Source organism: the organism of the source record quoted next, unplaced genomic scaffold (assembly GCF_019419815.1).
Source record: "Pyrus x bretschneideri cultivar Hongxiangsu unplaced genomic scaffold, Pyrus_bretschneideri_v1 Contig20, whole genome shotgun sequence".
NCBI classification, from domain to species: Eukaryota; Viridiplantae; Streptophyta; class Magnoliopsida; order Rosales; family Rosaceae; genus Pyrus; species Pyrus x bretschneideri.
The window spans coordinates 2,751,728-2,772,095 of NW_025999502.1; the positions used below are offsets into that span (position 1 = coordinate 2,751,728).

A 20,368-nucleotide genomic window follows, 5' to 3' on the forward strand; every position below is an offset into this window, starting at 1 on the left:
TGGATCGGCTTCAAAATGTAAGTCGGGCAATTGGGCTCAAGAATTGCAAAACTCATTTTCAGGCCACACCTAAAAGTGGGGCGATTGCTGAGCCCCAGTTTGCGGGACTGCCCGATCAGAAAATTTCTCGCCCGACCGTGCGCCCGGGTTTGACCTAACATCATGTTGACGTTAGCATGACATCAGTCGCAATCAAAACCCAAATCTGCCGCAACCTGCCATTGTTCCTCTCTTGTGGAATCCTCGTCGCCGCAGCCTATCACTGATTCCCACCCATTATTATTAGTCAAACAGAAAATGTAGCAGAAACAGAATTTAGAGAGAGAAAAAGAGGGGGGAGAGAGAGATTTATGCGAACACAGAACTATGGAGATAGGTCTCATTGAAGCCTGACTATAAGGGTGAGGTGGTGGTGGTGGGGTGAGAAGGAGGGTGCCATGGTGGTGAGGGGATTCGAAGCATAATTATACAATAGTTACGTACAAAACATTAAAAGTACACATGCATGCAGTAAGAATGAATGCATGTTATAAAAACCATATTCCTTTTAACATTGTGAAATATCGAGCTTTCTAGATGGGGTATATATACGAATGCTTTTGGTGGCCTTCACTTAGTTTATTACTAATATGACCTCAACCATTTGAATTTTTTTTACGGCCCTCTCACTCGAACATATAAAGCTAGTTTGGTATTGTTGTGTTTGTTAACAAAAACTGCTACTAGTGTGTTAAGAATAAACGTATGTAAAATAAAGCAATTGAGTGTTTGGTAAATATTTTTTGTAAAACTGCTTTTAACGAAAAAAACAGTATTGAAGTGTTTGTTAAATTTTATATAAACTATTATGACTATAGTAAATGAATAAAAATGGTATGATGTTGGAGGTGATATAATAATTTATTTTTTTGTATCTATAAACTTTATCTTCTCTCTTTACAGAAACCCTCTTTATCTTCTCTCCCTCAATAAGATTATCATGAATTTGAAAGATATGGATAATAAAATTGATGATGAGGATCAATCTTAGATTTTGTTGTTCTTTAGCTCCTTGGTATGCGAATTTTGTGGAAATCTTGTGGCCAAACTAAACTCAAGTCAAAACGAGTTATTCTGTCAGTTGCAGTTAATATATCTTGACTACTGCATCAGCTCGATGTTAAAAGTATTCTCTTTGTGTGGAGAATAGAGTTAAAGAAAAAAGTATTTGGAAATTCGAATGATGCTCATTCTGAGACTTTGGTAGCACGAGGCAAAGATAAAGAATATGGTTTAAATAGTAATAGATGAAATTCGAGATCTAAATCTAAGACCAGAAAAATACATGCAATTATTGTCGCAAGGAAGGGCATTGGAAAGTTGATTGCCTTAAACTCAAAGATAAATATTATAGTTCCTCCAATTTTGGTACTAGCGCGAACGTCGTTGACAGTGCGGTCAAATTTGTTCTATGATGAACGTTCGACTGCACCAAAATTGAAACAAGGAATCTTGTGTTTTAGGTACTCTTGAATCTCTCTGCTACACTTGGAGATTTAAGAATTTGTAACAATTGTTTCTTATGATTTGAAAAATAATTATTGGTAGCCTCTATGTAGAGTGGAGTAGCAAAATTATTAGGGTTGTTAGTTGCCTCTTCATCAATTTTTATTTTTGGATATTGGTATAGTTCTGTCTTTTGGTAAAGTTGTATTTAATGAAGGCCAATTTTTCAAGTTCTATGAAGTTGTGATAGTGAGACACCACATTATTTTGGAGACACAATATGTAATTGCGGAATAATTGTGTAGAACCCTCTTATAAAAGGCAAGTTGTATGTACCATTAGCATTAGTAGATTTTAAATGATGAAAAAATAGCTTTAGTATACGAACGGCAATTCTTCGAGAAATAATTGTATATCAATCATCGATTAGATAAAATTACATATCAATTAAGCATACAACAAACCATGCGGAGGCAAGCACTGCACAATAGTCCATTAAGACATTCTGTCAAACATTTGAAGAGCAGTGTTCAAGGGATGCATAGAAACTCAAAGTGGTAACTCTTAAGGCCTTCAATGGTGAATTCACTCAATAATTCAAAATTTTCATGTCAAATTACAGTATGTTTGTCAATTGTATTTGATATTTCTTTATGAAAGACAATCATTTTGTTATAGAAGTGAAAGATAAACAAAGCTCTAAAGAATTGGAAAAGCAAAAATGTCGTTGAAGTAGTTGGAGTCGTCATTCGATTTGCAACCACATTTAAAAAAATTGATTAGCTTATTCACTTTCCTTTTGTTTATGGGTGATTTTTTTATCAATAAATGTTTAGTGTTAACAATAATTTCAACAATATTTATAATCATGTATTGAGATATATTAAGACCAACTCAACCCTGGCCAAGGCCAGTACTTTTAGGCCTTTGCCATTTGACCTTGGCAAAAAAATTGGCCCGAGCAAAAGAAAAAAAAAATGAAAAATGAAAAAACAAGATCTAGGCCACGACCAAAACGAATAGGAGCCACCTTTGCAAGTAAGTTCCATGTTTTGCCCAGCACAACGACGCACCAAAGGGCCCACCACTGACAGGCCCGTCGCTCACCATTAGCTGCTTTGCATAGCTAAAATCAATGATCGTCAGTTGATCAACAGTCGTATTTCAAAAAATAAAAAACGTTTATTTACTTTTACTTGTAATCCAACAGCTGTGATCAAATGAGTTAAAATATAATGGTAAAAAATGATCCAACGACCCAAATTAAAATCTAAAGGTTGTGATAATTTAAAAAAAAAAATTATTTAACTCAAATTTCACCCCCAAAACACTATAAATACCCATCCATTTGTTCATACATCCACTTGTTCCACACAAAATATGTGAAAGTGTGGTTCGTATGTGTCTATTGTGTGATTTTTCATACTTTATTTGTCAAATTCTAGTCTCGGCTCCGCCGTAGCATGATATGGTCCGTTTTGGGCCCCGATCACGCCCTCACGGTTTTGTTTTTGGGAACTCACTAGTTTCAGGTTCCATCGAAACTCACACCCATCTGGGAAGTTCTTATGTGGGTAAAAAAAAAGCTTTTGAAAACATAGTTGTCCTTATGAACATACTAACCCCTCATGATAAAACCCATATAATTTCGTAGAAAATGATAACATGTAAGTATATAAAAACAATGCTTAGAAGCAGTGAAAGCAGAGGTATGCCATGTCAAGAAAGCATCACTATAAATCTCAAAGTTCGCACTCATGTGTTTTGTTTTGCGCCCCTCCTGGTTCTATGTAGCTGATCATCCTTGGTGGCTCACGAGGACTTCACGGCGATTCTGACACCTCTATAAATAAGTAGGGATTTTCTCTCTGTTTGTATAATTAGTACTCATTCAGTTTGATTGCACTTGTGATACCTATGCTCTAAACGTTTGTAGCATGACTAGGTCACTTCTACACACACTTCATATTATCTTTAGCATAGATAAGTTTTAATTAGTTTTTTTATTTTATTTATTCACAATTTCTTATTATCATTTTCACTTCTGTTGCGCACTTGACTACGTCACCCTCTCGCGACGGCCAGCACGTCTCAACTTTGGTCGAGGCGTGTCAGTTTGTGATCCTTATCCACACTACTGTACTTTATTTATGCTCTGACGTCGCGTATGGAATGGGTTCATTCCCGCTCACAACGCACTCTTGTCTTTAGGCACTTTTAGGTTTAAATTTATTCACATTTTCCACATCACTATACTTTATGATTTCGTCACCTTCCAGGTGTCGGCCAGCACAGCTCGATTCGGAGTCCCAGTAAACATTTCGGGTCGAGGTGTGTCATTCTTGGAATTTAAATATTTTAAGGTTAAAATGCTTATAAAATTAAGCTAAGTTAATCTTAATAAATATTATTTTTCAAAAAGTTCACGGAAAAAAAAAAAATGCTAAAACGATATTTAAAATTTTTTTCTAGCATAACATTTAGGCCATACTATTAGTCGAAAAGCATAGTTTTCTGGCCAAAGGCCTAAAATGAAAAGCCTAAATTTGTTTTGGCCTTAGGTCAAGGATTGGAGTTGGTCTAATGCAATTTTTTTTTAAGAAGTACGATATTCATTAAAGGGGAGAAAATGTATAAAGCAAGAGGATAGAGTGCATAAAAGGTTCTCGATAAAAGAAATTGCCGAGAATTTTAACCCGGTCGAAGAAAAGAGAGTGTCTTGCACAAAACAACTTAACTATAGTTAACTATCCTTAGAAAGCATTAAAGTTACATCAACATCAACTAAGGTTGCGATGAGAACTGTCCTTAATTAGGACGTCAACAAGCATATCAGGAGGTCAAAAACGTTACTTTGTATTTAATTATCTTGGGACTTCCTTATTGACCTATAAAATAGAAATTTCTCATTATTATATGGCTAATGAAAATATTTAATTGATTTTGAACTAAATTCCGTTCTTTGTTTTGTTAAACAATAAACCCCAAACTAAAGAAGTCCAAGAACAATGATATGTTTGGATGGACTGGACAACACTAGCCGGCCCTCTTTCTTGTAGGCCCTGAGGGCAAAGTGAATATTGGATTCGACTTGAGCTAAAAGGAGCTTTCTGCCGCTTTTACAGATGTGTTTATTTTTTGTTCAAACATCAAATGATGAAGAAATCATTGCTTCATTATCGCTTTTGACTTGAACAAATGTCGATTTTTTTTTTTCCCTTCAAGCGAACGGTACTCTTGCGGGTGCTCGTAAAATAAGTTGAGGGATATATAAAAATAGGAAATCTTTAAGGGGAGGGATATTTAATTTTTTTATAAAAATGGGGATTAGTCGTGAGATTTACTTTAACGATCCAAACAGTCTATTTTTTGAGTTGTACCTCATAAATCATCTTTGCAAAATATTAGTCAAATTAGAAATGTTTAAGACACCTAATTGGGTTCAAAGAAATTAACGAATATTTTGTTATATAAGAAACAATGAAATTTTATTTTGATAATTAAATAGGCAAATGGTTTCGGATTGAATTGAATTTTTGCAAAGATGATCCATGAATTGAGATTGAGAAAATAGACAGTTCGCATCGTGAAGTTCTATATGGAGTGAGCCCCACACACCTAGTCCCTATTTTACTTACTCTACTTATATTATGAAACGCCCTTTAAATACGCGGTACTTAATAAAATCTCTTTAAAATTTCCCATCAAACATATTCCACCTAATATCATGATGACATGGTCATGATTAACAAACAATGTCTTCTCACAAATAATTTACAGTGTGATATGCGTGTAAACAATATTATCTTTTTTTACTGTTTTAGTAAGTCATTTCATCGTGTTGCAATCTAAATTTACAGATAACTAAAAATAACTATACCGTAAAAAGTCAAATAAACTTATCTCTCTTCTTCTTTTTCTTTTTTAGTAAAATCTACCCCTTCTCAAAGTCCTGACAAAACCCTTTTCCTATCAAATTTAAATGAAGGAGGGGGAAGAAATGTAAAATCAAACAACCAGGTACCAAATTTTAATTATATAAAAATCCAAGATGTATGGAAGTGGTCAAGACTTCGTTACAAAAATTTAATTATCATAACCACTGTGGACCATCCCCCCTATTCTAGCCGTTACACCATCGCCTTACCGTTTGCTGACGTGTCAACCAAATCTTCAACCCTCCAACCTTTTTAAAAGAAAAAAGAAGACAACCAATGTGACCGTTAACTTGAATCTCAGCCAAAACAAAACGCCTCTGCTGCCCCTGTTTTTCTTCCGTGCACCCAATCGAAGTACAATGGCTTTCGATTACGCATTCACCGGAGGCGAAATGGAAATCGATGACGGCCTCGGGTACCCAAAAGCCTACGCGAAGCTCTGCCGTGACCGCAGCGTTGGACCTTACAGCCATGGCCCTCCTTTCACTTTCATGCCTTACTGTCTGCAGCAAGAGGAGGTATGAGAAGTGAAACTTTTAACTTTCTGTTTGTTTCCCAGGAAAGTGAGAGAAATGTAGGAAGGAAATTGGAAATTGGGTTGTTTTCTTTCTTTGATTCTGGGAATGCTAGGTTTATGATGTGATGTGGTTTTCAGGATCTGAGAGCAAGAGATTTAGAGCAGATGTTTCCGGTTATTGACCCGAAAGCGAAACCTACTGCCAGGCCAAAGATTTTCGTCAGTCTTTTGTGGAAGCAGCTCAACCACCTTGGGTAAATCGCTTGATTTTGCTCCATAAACCTTCAAAATTAGAAAACTTGGAGAATTCAACAATGATATTCTTTTACCTGACTTTATACTTCGAATTTCAGGAATGCCGGCTTTGATCCTGCTGTAATTCGAGTAGACTCGTATGGCAACGTTCTGTATTTCCATGCTGATTCTGCTTCTCCTCTTGCTTGGGACATAGATCACTGGTTTCCTTGCTCAAGTATATAGCTCTATCTTCTCTCTCTCTCTCTCTCTCTCTCTCTCTCTCTCTCTCTCTCTCTCTCTCTCTCTACATATTTGTAATCTCCGGTCATTTTTGCTGAAAATTTAGGGGGAGGACTGACTGTCCCAAGCAATTTGAGGATACTGCAATGGCAAGCCTGCAAGAAGAAGCATGACATGCTTGAATTTCTCATTCCATGGTGGGATTTTCAGTTGGGTATATCCGTCAACCAGTTCTTATCGATATTTGCTTCTACCAATGCCGATTTCAGGTGGAAGTCTACTTCATATTTCTCTTCATACACGCTTCTTGTTTCAAGAACATTGACTTGTGACATATTTGTGTCCTTTCACAACATTGGCAGGCACAGGGCATTCTCGTTTCTCTTTGCTGAAGGTGAATGCGAGGAGCTCAATTCTTCACAGACGGTAGAGTCCCATGCTTTTCCGAAACATTATGTGGAATCGAAAGAGCACTTGGGCCTAGCTCCGGCTGCCATTGTTGTATCTCGAAGAGAGTCATATGGTTCTTCATCTGCTTTGAAATCCCTGGACTACAATAAGCAGATAAGGCCACAATCTCCTGCAATTGGTTAGTGCTTAAGTAACAACTACTCAACAGTTTTTATTGTCTGTTTAGTAATAATGAGTATCGTAATTCATAATCATTTTTTTTTTTTTTTGTTTTGGATTGTGTTAGCTGCAAGGAATGGGAAACATGCTGTTTTGAAAGAAAATGAGAACCCGGAGTACGTTAGAAACCCATACCAAGCGATTGTCATGGCAAGAGATTCCCTAAAACAAAGAGAACAAACTGCAAAGATGCAGGCTGAGATACAAAATTTGGATGATGAAGTGAATGAATTGAGGCGAAAAAATGAAGATGAGAAGCTCACCATTCAAAACTTGGAACTGACGTTGATAAAGCGAAGGAGAAGAGCAGAGAAGTGCCGGCGGCTAGCAGAGGCACAATCATCATATAGGACCACACTCGAAAAGATGATTCGAGATGCTATGCACCAGTAAGATTAATAAACAATGTTCTGAGTAGAGGATTATCATTTTCGACCTTTATAAAATGTGTTTTACAGACTGATTCATTAACCCTTTTCCCTTTTTGTTTTTGCTTAAGGTCTGTCATTTACAAGGAGCAGCTGAGACTGAACCAAGCCGCAAGTAGTGCGCTCATGGCAAGACTTGAGGCACAAAAGGCAATATGTGATGCATCGGAGAAAGAACTTCATAAGAAATACAAACAAAGAGATGAGCTTGAGACACAGATACGGCCTGAATGGGAACAAGCAAGGAAAAGGTCGAGAATGGATGATGCATTAGCTGAGGAGAGAGACAGCAAGATGGTCCTTTGTCTACCAGCAACCAAGCCAACAACGCCTTTACGTAAGGAACTAAGGGTGTTTCTAGAGGAAGAACAGAAGGCATGTGATGCTGCTTTATCACAGAACGAAGACGATAGAAGAATTCAACTGTATGAGGAACTGGAAAGACCGAAAAAACGTTTGTCTATTGACAACCTCAGAGAGCAGGCCAGATACAGTGTTGCATTAGAGGATGAGAGCTTGTTAGAGAATCAAATGCGGACACTGGAAATAGAAGGGAAGCACAAATTCCAATTCCCTGTCATTCGAGAACCGGAGATTGTGGAAGATGAAGAAAGCAGAAAAGAACGTGGCAAGGGGAATGTAGAGAAGTGGCTTCAGATTCTGTTGGATAGTTCTCCAGAAGAGTTGGATCCTGAGAACAAAAGTGCAAATGAAGAGCACAAGACCGGTGATATAATCAGTCAAATGAATTTGAAGTACCCACAGGAAGTCAAGAATCTCAAGTGTCCAGAGGCTAATGCTAAAGTAGGTGTACCGAAGCAGCAGTTAATTTTCCAAGAGAGGAATGAAAATGCAAATCAAGTGCATACTCCCGTTAAGGCCCTTAAGGGAGTTTTTAGCAGGAAGAGTTTTGAAGGGAGGGAAAGAAGGGACCATAGTAACGGAAAGGAAAGAAAACTTACAAGGTCTGAGAGTGCTAGAGTCTTTCGACGAATCCCATCTTCTCCGTCTATAATTTTGGGCATGAAAAAGGGTGTTGACTGCATACGAAAGAAGCCCATGGTAACCAGTGATGATGAAGAGAGCTATGCCACGGGAAACAAATTTATGAAGTCATCTATAAAAACAATCAAGAAGGGATTGAAAATATGAACAGAAGTTCAGTTGCTCATCTATTTTTCAACTGTATTCATTCTTTTTCTTCTCCATTGTTTTTCCTAGGTATGGTTTTCTTCAGTAAAGAGTGCAAGCAAGGCGATGACGCCATAAGCTAAGAATAATTGTGTCCAGCTTAAGTATTCTTTTATAATGTTATTTGTGTATAAGATTGATTTGCGATAACAGCTAGTTGTACTTTTACTAAATAAATTCAGCTTCCGTTTCCTTCATCGGCTAAAATATGCATTCTCTATTTTACCTATATAAGGATCCTATTCAAGTTCCTTGTAAGATTTCGGTTGCCAGAATCATCCCAAATGTTCAGCTAGAAAGTCTACAACAATGCAGAAGAAGAAAATCTGATAAGGAAGACATTAGATATTACCATGAGCTCCGTTAAATGGAATAGATGCAGACTCATACAAATGTAAGTCATGCGTGATAATGAAAGTCGAATTACATTTTAGGCCTTACGTGAAAGTCGAACAGAAGCGGACATATCTGCAGCAAACAAATCCAAACAAACAAATCACACATTTAGAAGCATTAGTGCATAAGAGATAGACAGCGCTCTACAATATACCGATAAGTTCACTGCATATCCAGTCCAGCATTCTTATCCATTGGTGGTGGAGAAAGTTTGTGGTTTAATAATGCTGTATTGCATAAACAACCACATTACCGAAGGCCACATGTGTATTTCGAGCTTATAAGGTTGCCCCAAAAGTGTAGTGGTAAAGCATAAATCGGATAAATCTGACATGATATCGTATCTATACAATTTTCTAAACCATTACCCCCTTTACAGGGTAATTATGTATATAAAAAACTCAAAAGCAGAAAAGATAAAGGTACAACATATTAACTGTTATGAGATAACAATTACCCCCGAGAAGGGTAGCATTGAAAAAATTTCAATTTAAAGTGCACTCACAGTGTCCCTATTTTTTTTTTTTCCTAGTGCTAGTGTACTATAATAAGCAGCTTACTTCCTCTCCTGAGATCTCTGTTGCACATCTTCTTTGAGCCCAAATTATCTGCTGCCCCACATTATCTAAGATTAAATATTCCTCCAACAGCTCATTTGTCGGAGTTTCTCCAGTAACCTTCATCCCCACAAGTGCAGGAGCCGTCCTTAAAATGGTGAAACTTTTCTGTATCCCTTACAGAAATCTCCCGACGCACAACCTTAGAGATAAACTTGATAGTACTGTGACAGCTTTGGCACATGTACAGGTTCTTAGTCACCCATATAGGCATCCCAGGCGCTGTGTTAATGAGCCCAAATGCAACTGCAAGTCTTTCGCTGTGTCCACAGAAGATCTCAGCTTTTGAAGCTTCAAATTCATCTGTTGGACGGGTTTCGGGCTCTTTGACACCCGCAAATCTCATCTTCTCATAAAATCCGTCCATAACTGCATTTATTTCCTTAAATTGAGGATGCAAATTATCACCACCTAGGAAAGCATGAACTTTTCCCTTTACCTCCACCCAACTGCATCCAGGATCTACAGTTAGGCCCCTTTTCCTCATCATCTTTCTTACTAGTGCCACTTCTTCCCATTTTCCACTGTCAGCATAGAGATTACACATAAGTACGTAATACCCAACACTTTCTGTATCCATCTTAAAAATTTGCTCAGCTGCAAGCTCACCAAGTTCAACCTTCTTGTTGATCATGCATGCATTTAACAAGGCTCCCCATATAGCTGGATCTGGATTTATAGGCATCTTCTGTATAAACTCGTGCGCATTATCCAATTGACCATCACGACCAAGTAGATCAACAACACACGCATAGTGCTTCAGATTAGGTGTGATAAAATAATCAAGTTTCATGCTTCTGAAATACTCCAACCCTTCACTAACCATACCAGACCTACTGCAAGCACATAATAGTGAAATAAATGTGATCTCATCCGGATCTAACCCGGACTCAACCATACTGTGAAATAGCTCAACTGCTTCCCTTCCTTGCCCCCTCTGTGCATACCCAGTTAGTAGGATATTCCAAGCTGCAACATCCTTTTTGTTATAGTTAAACTGGTTCCATGCAGATCCCATCCTCCCACACCTTACGTACAAGTCTAAAAGTGCATTGGGTAAATGACCGTCAAATGCTACACCAGTCCTTAATGCATGGGCATGAATTTCTTTTCCACACATCAAAGCTCCTATTCTTGCACAAGCAGATAGGACAGAAACCAAGGTAACAGAATTTGGTTTCAGCCTGAGTTTCATTTGCCGAAAGAAAATCAAAGCCTCAAAGCACCGATTGTTGATCCGAAGGCCGAGTATGATAGAACTCCATGATATGACATTCTTGCTGGGGATGCCATGGAACACTTCCAAAGCCTTATCGACGCATTTACACTTAGAATACATATCAATGAGTGTATTGGCAACTATCACATATGATATGTACCCAGTCCGGTAAGCAAGCTCATGAAGCTTCATACCCATATCCAAATTTCCTAAACATGCACAAGCAGATAGAACACAGGCTATGGTTATTTCATCTGGCATGATTTCCTCTCTCTCCATCAGTCTGTAGGTTTCCACCGCCTTGTCAGGCAGTGCATTATTGCCATAACATGAGATCATCGATGTCCATGACACCACATCTTTATATTCCATTCTAGAAAAAACTTTTTCAGCCTCCGTGAAATGGCCAATGATTGAATACATCTGAATTAAAGAATTACAAACCGAAACATCCTCCACAAACTCCGTCCTCAAAATGTAACCATGGATTTCCCTCCCTAATTTATCATCCCCAAGAAGCTCACAAGCAGATACCAAGCTAGTCATAGTCATCAAATCCGGATAAATTGAAGACTCGCGCATCATGAGAAACAATTTCAACCCTTCCAAAAACTCTCCATTCTCAAAATATCCCGAAATCATTGCGTTCCACGAGATCCTGTCCCTCCTAGGCATTTTATCAAACAACTTCCGTGCAGTACCAACAGCACCGCATTTCACATACATTGTGATCAACGCATTAACCACATCAACATCGGACTCAAACCCGAATCTAATCACATGTAAATGAATCTCCCTTCCCCTCGCCAAGTCCGGCACGCCCCCACAAGTCCTAAGAACACAAGGAAATGTATAAATATCAGGAACAATCCCAACCCACAACATTCTATGATACAAATTCAAAGCCTCATCGAAAAACCCCGCTTTTGCATACCCGCCAACCAAAACATTCCAAGAAAACACATCCCTCTCACCCATTCTTCCAAACACATACCAAGCATCAACCAAATTACCAAACCTCACAAACATGCTCAGCAATGCATTCCCAAGCCGAACACTCAAAAGGGTCGTCGAATTCGATATGTACGAGTACACGCGAGCTCCTTCCTCATGCGTTCGCTTCCACTCACACAGCCTTACCAAAGCAACGTAAGCATCTTCATCCACTTTAACCTGAACCTCCTGCATCGAATCCAAGAGCTTCAAAGCTTGTTCAAGGTTCCCATGGCGGCAAAGCTCGTTCAAATCATAGTTTGGGTTCTGTGTGGAAACAGAGGAGGTGCTGCAGACTCTGATTTCTTGGGTTTTTCTGTAGGAAATTTGGTGGGTTTGGAGCTTGTGTGAGAAATCGATGGTTTCGAGCTTATTGGTCTTGGGGAATTGAGGATTGGGAAGATGCGGAGAGTGAGGTATTCGAGTGGTTTTTGCTGAAACCGCCATTTTTGGACACTCAGAGCATCGTCTTCCCAGAGGGTTTTGCATGAGGTTTAACGGTTAAAGGATAAATGTTTTTATTTCTGGAGAAGAAGTATTATCTAAAGTCGTCTGTTTAACCAACTTAAACGGCCATTCTATTTGGTCTTCGTGTCTGAATCTTTGTTTTCTCATCCAAACCTATGGACAAGGAAAACGAAAAGGAAAGGATAATGCAAGTGTTATCCGTGAATCTACTTGTTCTTTTATTTATAACTAGCATATACTCACACACAAAATGTAAAAAATTTTATTTTCGTTTTTAAAATTGAGGGAGAAGGAAGATGAGATTGGGAGAGAGGAAGAGAGGGGAGAGGTTAAGTTTTTTATATATTTTTATTTTTTTAACTTAGAGATGTTAAAATCACATGTAGCCTGTAGGTGAGGCTTAAACAAAAAGCAACAAAATTTGTTCTATGAAATTACGTTATTGCTCTTAACTTTTTTGTTGTGATAGAAAACTACATGGTCTTTTCACCTTCTTTTGGTTGACAAAAAAAGTTCTATTAATATGTAGTTTAAATTAATGTATCTTCATCGTAAGAACATCATAATTAGAACCGTTCATTTTCTTTACCATCATTTAAATATCATATCTGCAAAAAGTCATTCAAAATGGAAATAGTTTAGCTATCTGTGTGTGTCAAACCAACCGAAGGTTTTGGTTACAAGCATCATCATGATAAACAGTTTATTTGTTTGGCGCATATGAATGGCTAAAAGATCATAATACAAGTTATTACAACTTTCAAGTTAAAAGCTTGCACACTCAGCTGAACATGTATACCCATGCTTGTATTAAGTGGAGGGAGATTCGACTAAGTGTGCAAAAAGATAGCACAATGCTCTAATCAACTTGATCAAATTGTGCTCTAGTCTATTTTCCATGTTTGAACTATATGTTGAAAAGTGCTTAACTATGATTTATTGTCTTGAGTTTTATTCACACGAGCCTCATAACTTATCTGATTTTTCATGTGTATGAAGCTTCATAGCTTACCCAGGGGTGGGTCTTCATAGGGCAATTTTGTCACTACTTATGAAACCGAATCTGGGTGATCTATCCATGACCAAGATGAAGCTTGGGTGAAACTTTAATACCCTGAAAAAATTTAAATGTATGAATTGGATATTCATAATTATGAATATGTGAAAAGAATTGAGAATTTATATTAATTCATAAAAGTTTAGTTTTAAATTAAACTAGTTACAAGGCTTAAAGTTTGGACATTAATTATTTAAAATACGTAGACCTTTTGAGGTCAAAATTTATATTTTTGAATAGAGCTCGATCTCACGAACGCGTAGGCGCAAACTGTTCGTGAAACGGAGTTAGAACAGAGAAGTTATTAACGTTTAAAGTCGGGGATAAATTGGTAATTTTAAACATCCTTAGAAGGCTCCAGAAAATCTGGAGCCATGTGACATGCCACATATGTGGCTGAGATGAAAGGAAGAAACAAAAAAGGGCGGTGGGGATTGAAAGAAAAGCATAGAAATGAGAGAAGGGGGAAGGAGTCAAGGGGGGATGGCCAATAGGGGTAGAGAAGAAGGAGAGAGGGGAGAATGAGGGAATCCTTCGACCCGGCTATACCCACAACCCGACCAAGTCGGATCTTTTGATTCATCCTTACTTCAAACCCAATCGTTCCCTCTTCCTAGTACACCCCAAAAATAATAGATTTGACCTTGAAATTAGGAAAAACGCAACGGTAGGTGCGGTGGTCATTGCTCTCAGGATTCCCCAAATTTTGATATGTTTCCATCAAATTACTACCACTAGTAGACTCCCCTTGAGGCCTGAAACAAAGTTCATGCATTGGTTGGGGCGTCAGAGTTGTTTTGGAGTCGAATCAAGAACACCCAAATTCAAAGGTTTCCGGCGGGTTCGAGGCAAATTGGAGCCTTTCTAGGCCAAATTGGACTTGGCCATAGTTATAAAGTTTGCTCTACTCTTTGAGATCTTCATTTCTATAATTTTTGAGAACTTTTAGAAACAGTTGAATTTTCCGGCGAGCCGGGACAACCGACCGCCACCTGCTGCGGCGGGTGCGACAACGCACAGCCAGGGAGGTGACATTGTGTTTTTATGTGAATTTTGTTATTCTCATTATGCTTTTGAGTAGACCTGGCAATGTCTTACACGACCCGTTATACAGGACACGTAAAAGACACGAAAATAACGGGTTTTGGGTCAACACGATAACTAATCGGGTCACACGATAATAACCCGTTAATAACAGGCCCTTAACAGGTTTACGCGAGAGTGACACACGGGTAACCTGTTTCGACATGATAAGAAAAATGCTATTTTGATGATTTTAATTTTTTTAACTACTAAAAAAAACTTACTATAAAATGCAATAGATATAATGAATATGTATATATTGTTTATTAATTATTATTATTCTATATAAATTTTAAAATTTAATAAATTTTAAAATTTAAGTTTTATTTATTTATTTTTATAGTATATTATAGGCAAAGATTGAGATTAAAAATCATAAAACACATTAAAAATAAAAATACCAAGTAATTCAAAAATACCAAACACATAAAAAATTATAATAATTAATTTCCCGCCTAATATTTCAAGAGTTTCATCCATTTCCCGCCTAATGTTTGGGAAATTTTGCAGCCTATATCCATCTATTTCTGGCCTAATATTTAACCCAAAGAAACTCTAAGTGTTAGTTAATGTATCGTTTTGATGGGATACGCATCCTATGAATCTAATTTCAATGATCCAACCGTCAAACTTTTTTATATATACTTCGAGATCGCATAAGCCAAAATTTGCAAAAAACAAACATTCAGAGATCAAGTAACGAGACAAAACTTTTCAACGGTTATAAATGAAAAATCACAATTTAACAGTTATTTTTAACTCTGATTTTGATGATTTTTTTACAGCTACACTCCTTGACCCTATATGAATACAATGAATGAATTCGATCTTCAATTTAAAATATTTACACTAGTGGATACCACAAAATCTTATGTTATACTTGATGAAAGTATAAATAAACTTTCAAGTGTTAGTGAATCTATCGTTTTGATAGGATACACATCCTACGAAACTAATTTCAACGATCCAACCGTCAAACTTGTTATATATGCTTTGAGATCACATACACCAAAAATTGCAAAAAACAAACATTCAGAGATTAAGTAACAAAACAAAACTTTTCGACGGTTATAAACAAAAAATCACGATTTAACGGTTATTTTAACTCCGATTTTGATGATTTTTTACAGCTATACTCCTTGGCCTTATATGAATACAATGAATGAATTCAATCTTCAATTTAAAATATTTACACTAGTGGATATACCACAAAATCTTATGTTATACTTAATGAAAGTATAAATAAACTCTAAGTGTTAGTTAATGTATCGTTTTGATGGGATACACATCCTATGAAACTAATTTCAATGATCCAACCGTCAAACTTGTTTCTATATACTTCGAGATCGCATACACCAAAAATTGCAAAAAAACAAACATTTAGAGATCAAGTAACAAGACAAAACTTTTCGACGGTTATAAACGAAAAATCACAATTTAACGGTTATTTTAACTCCGATTTTGATGATTTTTTACAGTTACACTCCTTGATCCTATATGAATACAATGAACTAATTTGATCGTCAATTTAAAATATTTACAGAAGTGGATACCACAAAATCTTATGTCATGATGATCTATGAATATTGAGGATTTTGTAAAATGAATAACATGTAAGCTTTGAGTTCCATTGGTGAGGTTACGTGGTCGTTTAGATTTTTAAAACCCTCCAAATCTCATGAACAATGTTATTTATTTGAGTGAAAAATTAATAAAATAATAATAATTATTGTAGAAGTGTTAAAAATGTAATCACTCGTAATGAAAAGCTTTACAAGTTTCATTAAGGGGTCATCTCCGAAATTTAGTATGTATATACTAATTTAGTATTATGTTTTACATTTTTTTGGGTCAAATTATGTTTTTCATTTTCATTTTTATTGATTTAAAATATATTTTTCTTAACAGGTAACGGGTCGGGTCATATTACCGGAAAATATTAACGGGTTGATTTCGGGTCGGGTCATATTACCCGTTTACTTTAACGGGTATTACACGACACGACCCGTTAAGCTATCGGGTATGAAACGAAACACGACACGAATGCCAGGTCTACTTTTGAGATCTAACTGCTATGGTTTGAATATTAATACCACTGTGGTATACATTGGATTAAATGAATATATTTGGATTTGGTTTGAATTTTTGGAAATGTGAACTATGAATGGCTTGATCCCTGTTTAGAATACGTAGGCAGTCTAACGTGACGTTAGATGCAGCCATTCAATAAGTGAGATTAAATAAACGAGACAAAGCTTTGCTTGAGAAATTGAACTAAGTAAGGAGTTTGGAATTTTATTATAAAAGGAAATCTTATGTTTTGTATATATAAATTGAATTGGGCCTATCATTGGAACTATTTCCCGAAAATAAATTTTTTCGGGCCCGGGGCATGACAGAAACTAAGTGGAGGTCTGAACCGACTGATGTTGAAGAATCAGCGGATGAGTTGTGGTTAGGGGTGAAATGCCACTCGAACCCAAAGTTGGTGGGAAGGGGGGTGTTCTGATGTATCATCCCTTCTAAACTTAGACAAAATAAACTATATGTACGAAACTTCTTTTTTGAGATGATCATACGAAGTCTAACAAGATCCTTGACTTAGAGGGTTCCAAATTGATTTTATGTAAATTTGTACATGAACATATTGTGCAGAACTAACGGTTATCATCACCCTTATTACTTCTCATGTCACAACACACAATAAAAAAACATACAACATAAAAGGTACGTAAAACAAATAAATACAAAAAAAACCCATTAACCCCCAACTCTTTCTCTCACATTCAAGATACAGATTTCCTCCACTTTGGAGTAGCCCTAGCTCTAACAAGCATGGTCTTCATATCAACTGGCGTTTGTTTCCCATACCCAACCTCCCCATCTCCAGCCTCATTAATCTTCACGACGCCCACATGACCCCTAAAAGAAGGCATAATCCCCAAATTCCTAGTCCACTTAAATAACCCTTTCTTTTTGTCTTTCCTCTCTACCTGTACTTGCATGGAGTTGCACTGGTTTTGAAGCCTAAGCACATCTTCCTTCAAGTTCCTTATCTCCATCTGCATTGTACTCATTTCACGCTTCGAAAAGCACCGTGCAGGCTGGTCAAGAAAGGGGTTCGGGCTTCTGGCGCTACCGCTGAATGAGCCACTCCAGTCAATGTTCCTGTGAAGCTTGCTTTGCTCTGAGAAGAGGACTTGGATTACTGCTCGGACAGGCAGGCGATCGTTTTGTGCTGCATGGAGAGATGCCTCTGGGGAGAGTTTTCGACTGTCGATTAGTCTACAAAGATTCTTTCGATCTTGCTTGGAGACTCCAGGATGTGCCTGTCATGATGGGAATTATATATGGTTGCATATTGATATGTCACTAAGAAAAAAAGGGCAAATCACCTGAGCAAGAGTAGCTGTTGTTGTAGATAGCTTAATACGAAAACAAAAAAAAATAAAAAGTCAAAAAGTGGCTGGAAAAGCGTGACCAATTACAAAGAATCTCACTTTTTGTATTAGCCACCCTGATAACATCAACCCCTTTTATATTAACTACTGTATAACATATAAATTGTCAAGTTTACTTATTTTGGATTGAGTTGCAAGCAGGATCAGTTGAGTTTGTGAAGGAAATAATAATGTCATTTAATCTACAGGCACACTAGAATTGGGTTCACTTGAAATATGCAATGTCGAATGATTTTATTTTTAAAGATTTTACGTATTATGTCATCAGATTGTCAAAACACCTCATATCAATTAAACAACAACTATAACATTTCTACATAAACCTTACAAATATAATATTTCTCAGCTAAACACCTACAAGTCCATCTCTTTAAAGCCAAAAAACTTTTGAGAGATTTTTCAGTGTGCCTATATGCCATATGTAAATATACAAATGAAGGGGAATTTTTTTTTTAAGTGTCCCTCCACTACTTATATAATAACATATAGCGTATGTGTTCGTGTCAGACACACTAAAAAACCTCTGTAAAATTTCAATGATAATTTTCTACGTAATAAAAACCCATTGGGCTCATTGCTCACAATTGAACAACAGAAAAAACCGAAGTCAGAAAACTCTGGGACCGGCCACTGTCTATCCCGAAACAAAGGGCATTTACATTAATTTACTAGTCGTATGGGAATATATCCACCTAAAGCCTAAAACCCTTTCACATAACTTACTTGATTGTGACAACACAGCCATGTATTATACATTTAGAACGCAGAGAGATAAGATTCCTTGTTCATGTCATGTCTTCACCCTTCATTTCTTTCGTTACATTCTTTTCAATAAAACACATATATGTATTCACACTCATTCATACTGTCTTAGCTAATAGCCAAAAATTGGAGTCATTTAAAACTACAGTCTACATTTAGGTTCTATTTTCGTCGAAGTTGAATTTAAACCACATTACTTGTAGTCCATTGTGAATCTAAGTCCACCCACTCACCCTAGTGTGATAATATAGTTTACTAAAAAAAAAAAACCCAAAAATTGGAAACCAATAATTGATTTTTTTATCATTGAACACAAACCTATTATTTATCAATTAGTCTAATCAAATTAAGTAATTAATAGTTGAATTATGGGATGATGTTGTTCGTACATTCCACGTTTAAAAAACACACACTGGAAATTATTTGTTGGAACAAAGTGCAGAAATAACTGAACCCTAATCAATCAAGTACTATAAGAACTTACTTTGAGATATGTATCAATTGCTCGGTACAAGCCATCGTCAGTGGCACGGGAATGGCTAGGCAGAGCCCCAGCAAGCGCTCCAAACTCATTCAAACTCAAATTCGCATCCAGGGCGGCCTCGGCGAGATAACAATCCACGAGCTTCGACACCTTCACCATGGCGGCTCCGCTCTTAGCCGCCTCATCCAAGTTCACAAACCTCTTAACTAACCTAGTCACAAGCTCGACATCCAACAAAGTCCCACAGGTGTGACTAAAAGACGGTATCATGAGCTCTTTCAGCGAGGCTTGGTCCAGCTGCCACGATATCCTCTTCTCCAGCTCCGCTCGGTACGCGGGCTCCACAGCCACCATGTTGGCGGTGCGGAGCAAGCGGAGGAGGAAGTTGCATGGGATGGAGTCCTTCTCGGGAGGGAGGACTCCCACTAGGGTTTCGACGAAGAAGCGTTTTCTCATCCACAAGCCGGTGATGCTTTCAGGAGAGGATGAGAAGTTGGTTAGGTTCTTTTGGTCGGAAATGTTGCTGTCGCCGGAGAGGTCCGGGAGCCATTTGGATGCGTAGTGGGTGATTATGGAACCGATGAGGTCTGGACGTACACCTTTGGCTTGAATTCCGGCTAGGGTTTTGACAAAGTAGTCCATGTCGAGTATGCATGCATCATCGAACCAGCATTCCGCCGCGAATTGGGAGGGTTTTCCCGGGAAACTGATGGATTCTTCCAAGTCTGGGTTCTTCATCATTTTTTGATGCAGTGGTAAATAGAATGTCTGGTTAATGGGATATATATACTTGATGTATTTACATTTGACATGATAGAGTAGTAAAAGTGATTTTTGGTGTTTCGTATGGATGAATTTATATGTGTACCTCAAACACGGATAATGATAGATTTTTTTTACGTGTTATCAATACATGTATTACAATCTAAGAATTGTAACATCGCGTAACAATATAATTTTTTTTAACAAACGATATTATCTATACTAAAGAGATAGTGGAGTGAGCTCTCAATTAACTAGCAATAATGTGGTCCAAATTCGCATTTTGATGAGAATTGAACCTTAAGACCTTTGACTTACAAATAAAAAAAATACTACTAGATCATAATATTAAGTAACAATAGTGTTTTAAGTACAGAGAAAAATCTTTTACTGACACAAA

The 20,368-nt window shown here is 37.2% G+C and overlaps 3 protein-coding genes across 4 annotated transcripts; 1 reads left to right on the forward strand and 2 right to left on the reverse strand.

The window, feature by feature from the left end:
* The first annotated feature begins 5,516 nt into the window (after positions 1 to 5,516).
* LOC125477102 (titin homolog) lies at positions 5,517 to 8,863 on the forward strand. 2 transcript variants are annotated; one of them, XM_048583945.1, is made up of 7 exons: positions 5,519 to 5,941; positions 6,079 to 6,194; positions 6,294 to 6,412; positions 6,524 to 6,686; positions 6,780 to 7,006; positions 7,115 to 7,436; positions 7,547 to 8,863. In XM_048583945.1, exons 1-7 carry the CDS (start codon positions 5,783 to 5,785, stop codon positions 8,625 to 8,627), a joined length of 2,187 nt encoding a protein of 728 aa, XP_048439902.1. In that variant the 5' UTR covers positions 5,519 to 5,782; the 3' UTR covers positions 8,628 to 8,863. The 2 variants fall into 2 exon arrangements, with proteins under 2 accessions (XP_048439901.1, XP_048439902.1); XM_048583944.1 differs by having other exon boundaries at positions 5,517 to 5,941; positions 6,524 to 7,006.
* Positions 8,864 to 9,382: 519 nt separating this feature from the next.
* On the reverse strand, positions 9,383 to 12,507 carry LOC125477101 (pentatricopeptide repeat-containing protein At1g15510, chloroplastic). Its single transcript, XM_048583943.1, has one exon. The coding sequence runs from the start codon at positions 12,378 to 12,380 to the stop codon at positions 9,714 to 9,716; it is 2,667 nt and encodes an 888-aa protein (XP_048439900.1). The 5' UTR covers positions 12,381 to 12,507; the 3' UTR covers positions 9,383 to 9,713.
* Positions 12,508 to 17,082: 4,575 nt separating this feature from the next.
* Positions 17,083 to 20,028, reverse strand: LOC125477165 (root phototropism protein 3-like). Its single transcript, XM_048584120.1, has 2 exons — positions 19,207 to 20,028; positions 17,083 to 17,828 (listed from the first exon to the last, which is right to left on the reverse strand). Exons 1-2 carry the CDS (start codon positions 19,945 to 19,947, stop codon positions 17,286 to 17,288), a joined length of 1,284 nt encoding a protein of 427 aa, XP_048440077.1. The 5' UTR covers positions 19,948 to 20,028; the 3' UTR covers positions 17,083 to 17,285.
* Positions 20,029 to 20,368: the final 340 nt, after the last annotated feature.

Coding starts and splice junctions, on each gene's coding strand:
- LOC125477101 (XM_048583943.1), bottom strand. CDS start 12,380: ATGCAAAACCCTCTGGGAAGACGATGCTCTGAGTGTCCAAAAATGGCG.
- LOC125477102 (XM_048583944.1), top strand. CDS start 5,783: ATGGCTTTCGATTACGCATTCACCGGAGGCGAAATGGAAATCGATGAC. Junction 6,413..6,523: donor TCACTGGTTTCCTTGCTCAA/GTATATAGCTCT, acceptor CTGAAAATTTAG/GGGGAGGACTGACTGTCCCA. Junction 7,007..7,114: donor GCCACAATCTCCTGCAATTG/GTTAGTGCTTAA, acceptor GGATTGTGTTAG/CTGCAAGGAATGGGAAACAT.
- LOC125477165 (XM_048584120.1), bottom strand. CDS start 19,947: ATGATGAAGAACCCAGACTTGGAAGAATCCATCAGTTTCCCGGGAAAA. Junction 17,829..19,206: donor CAATTGATACATATCTCAAA/GTAAGTTCTTAT, acceptor CCATCATGACAG/GCACATCCTGGAGTCTCCAA.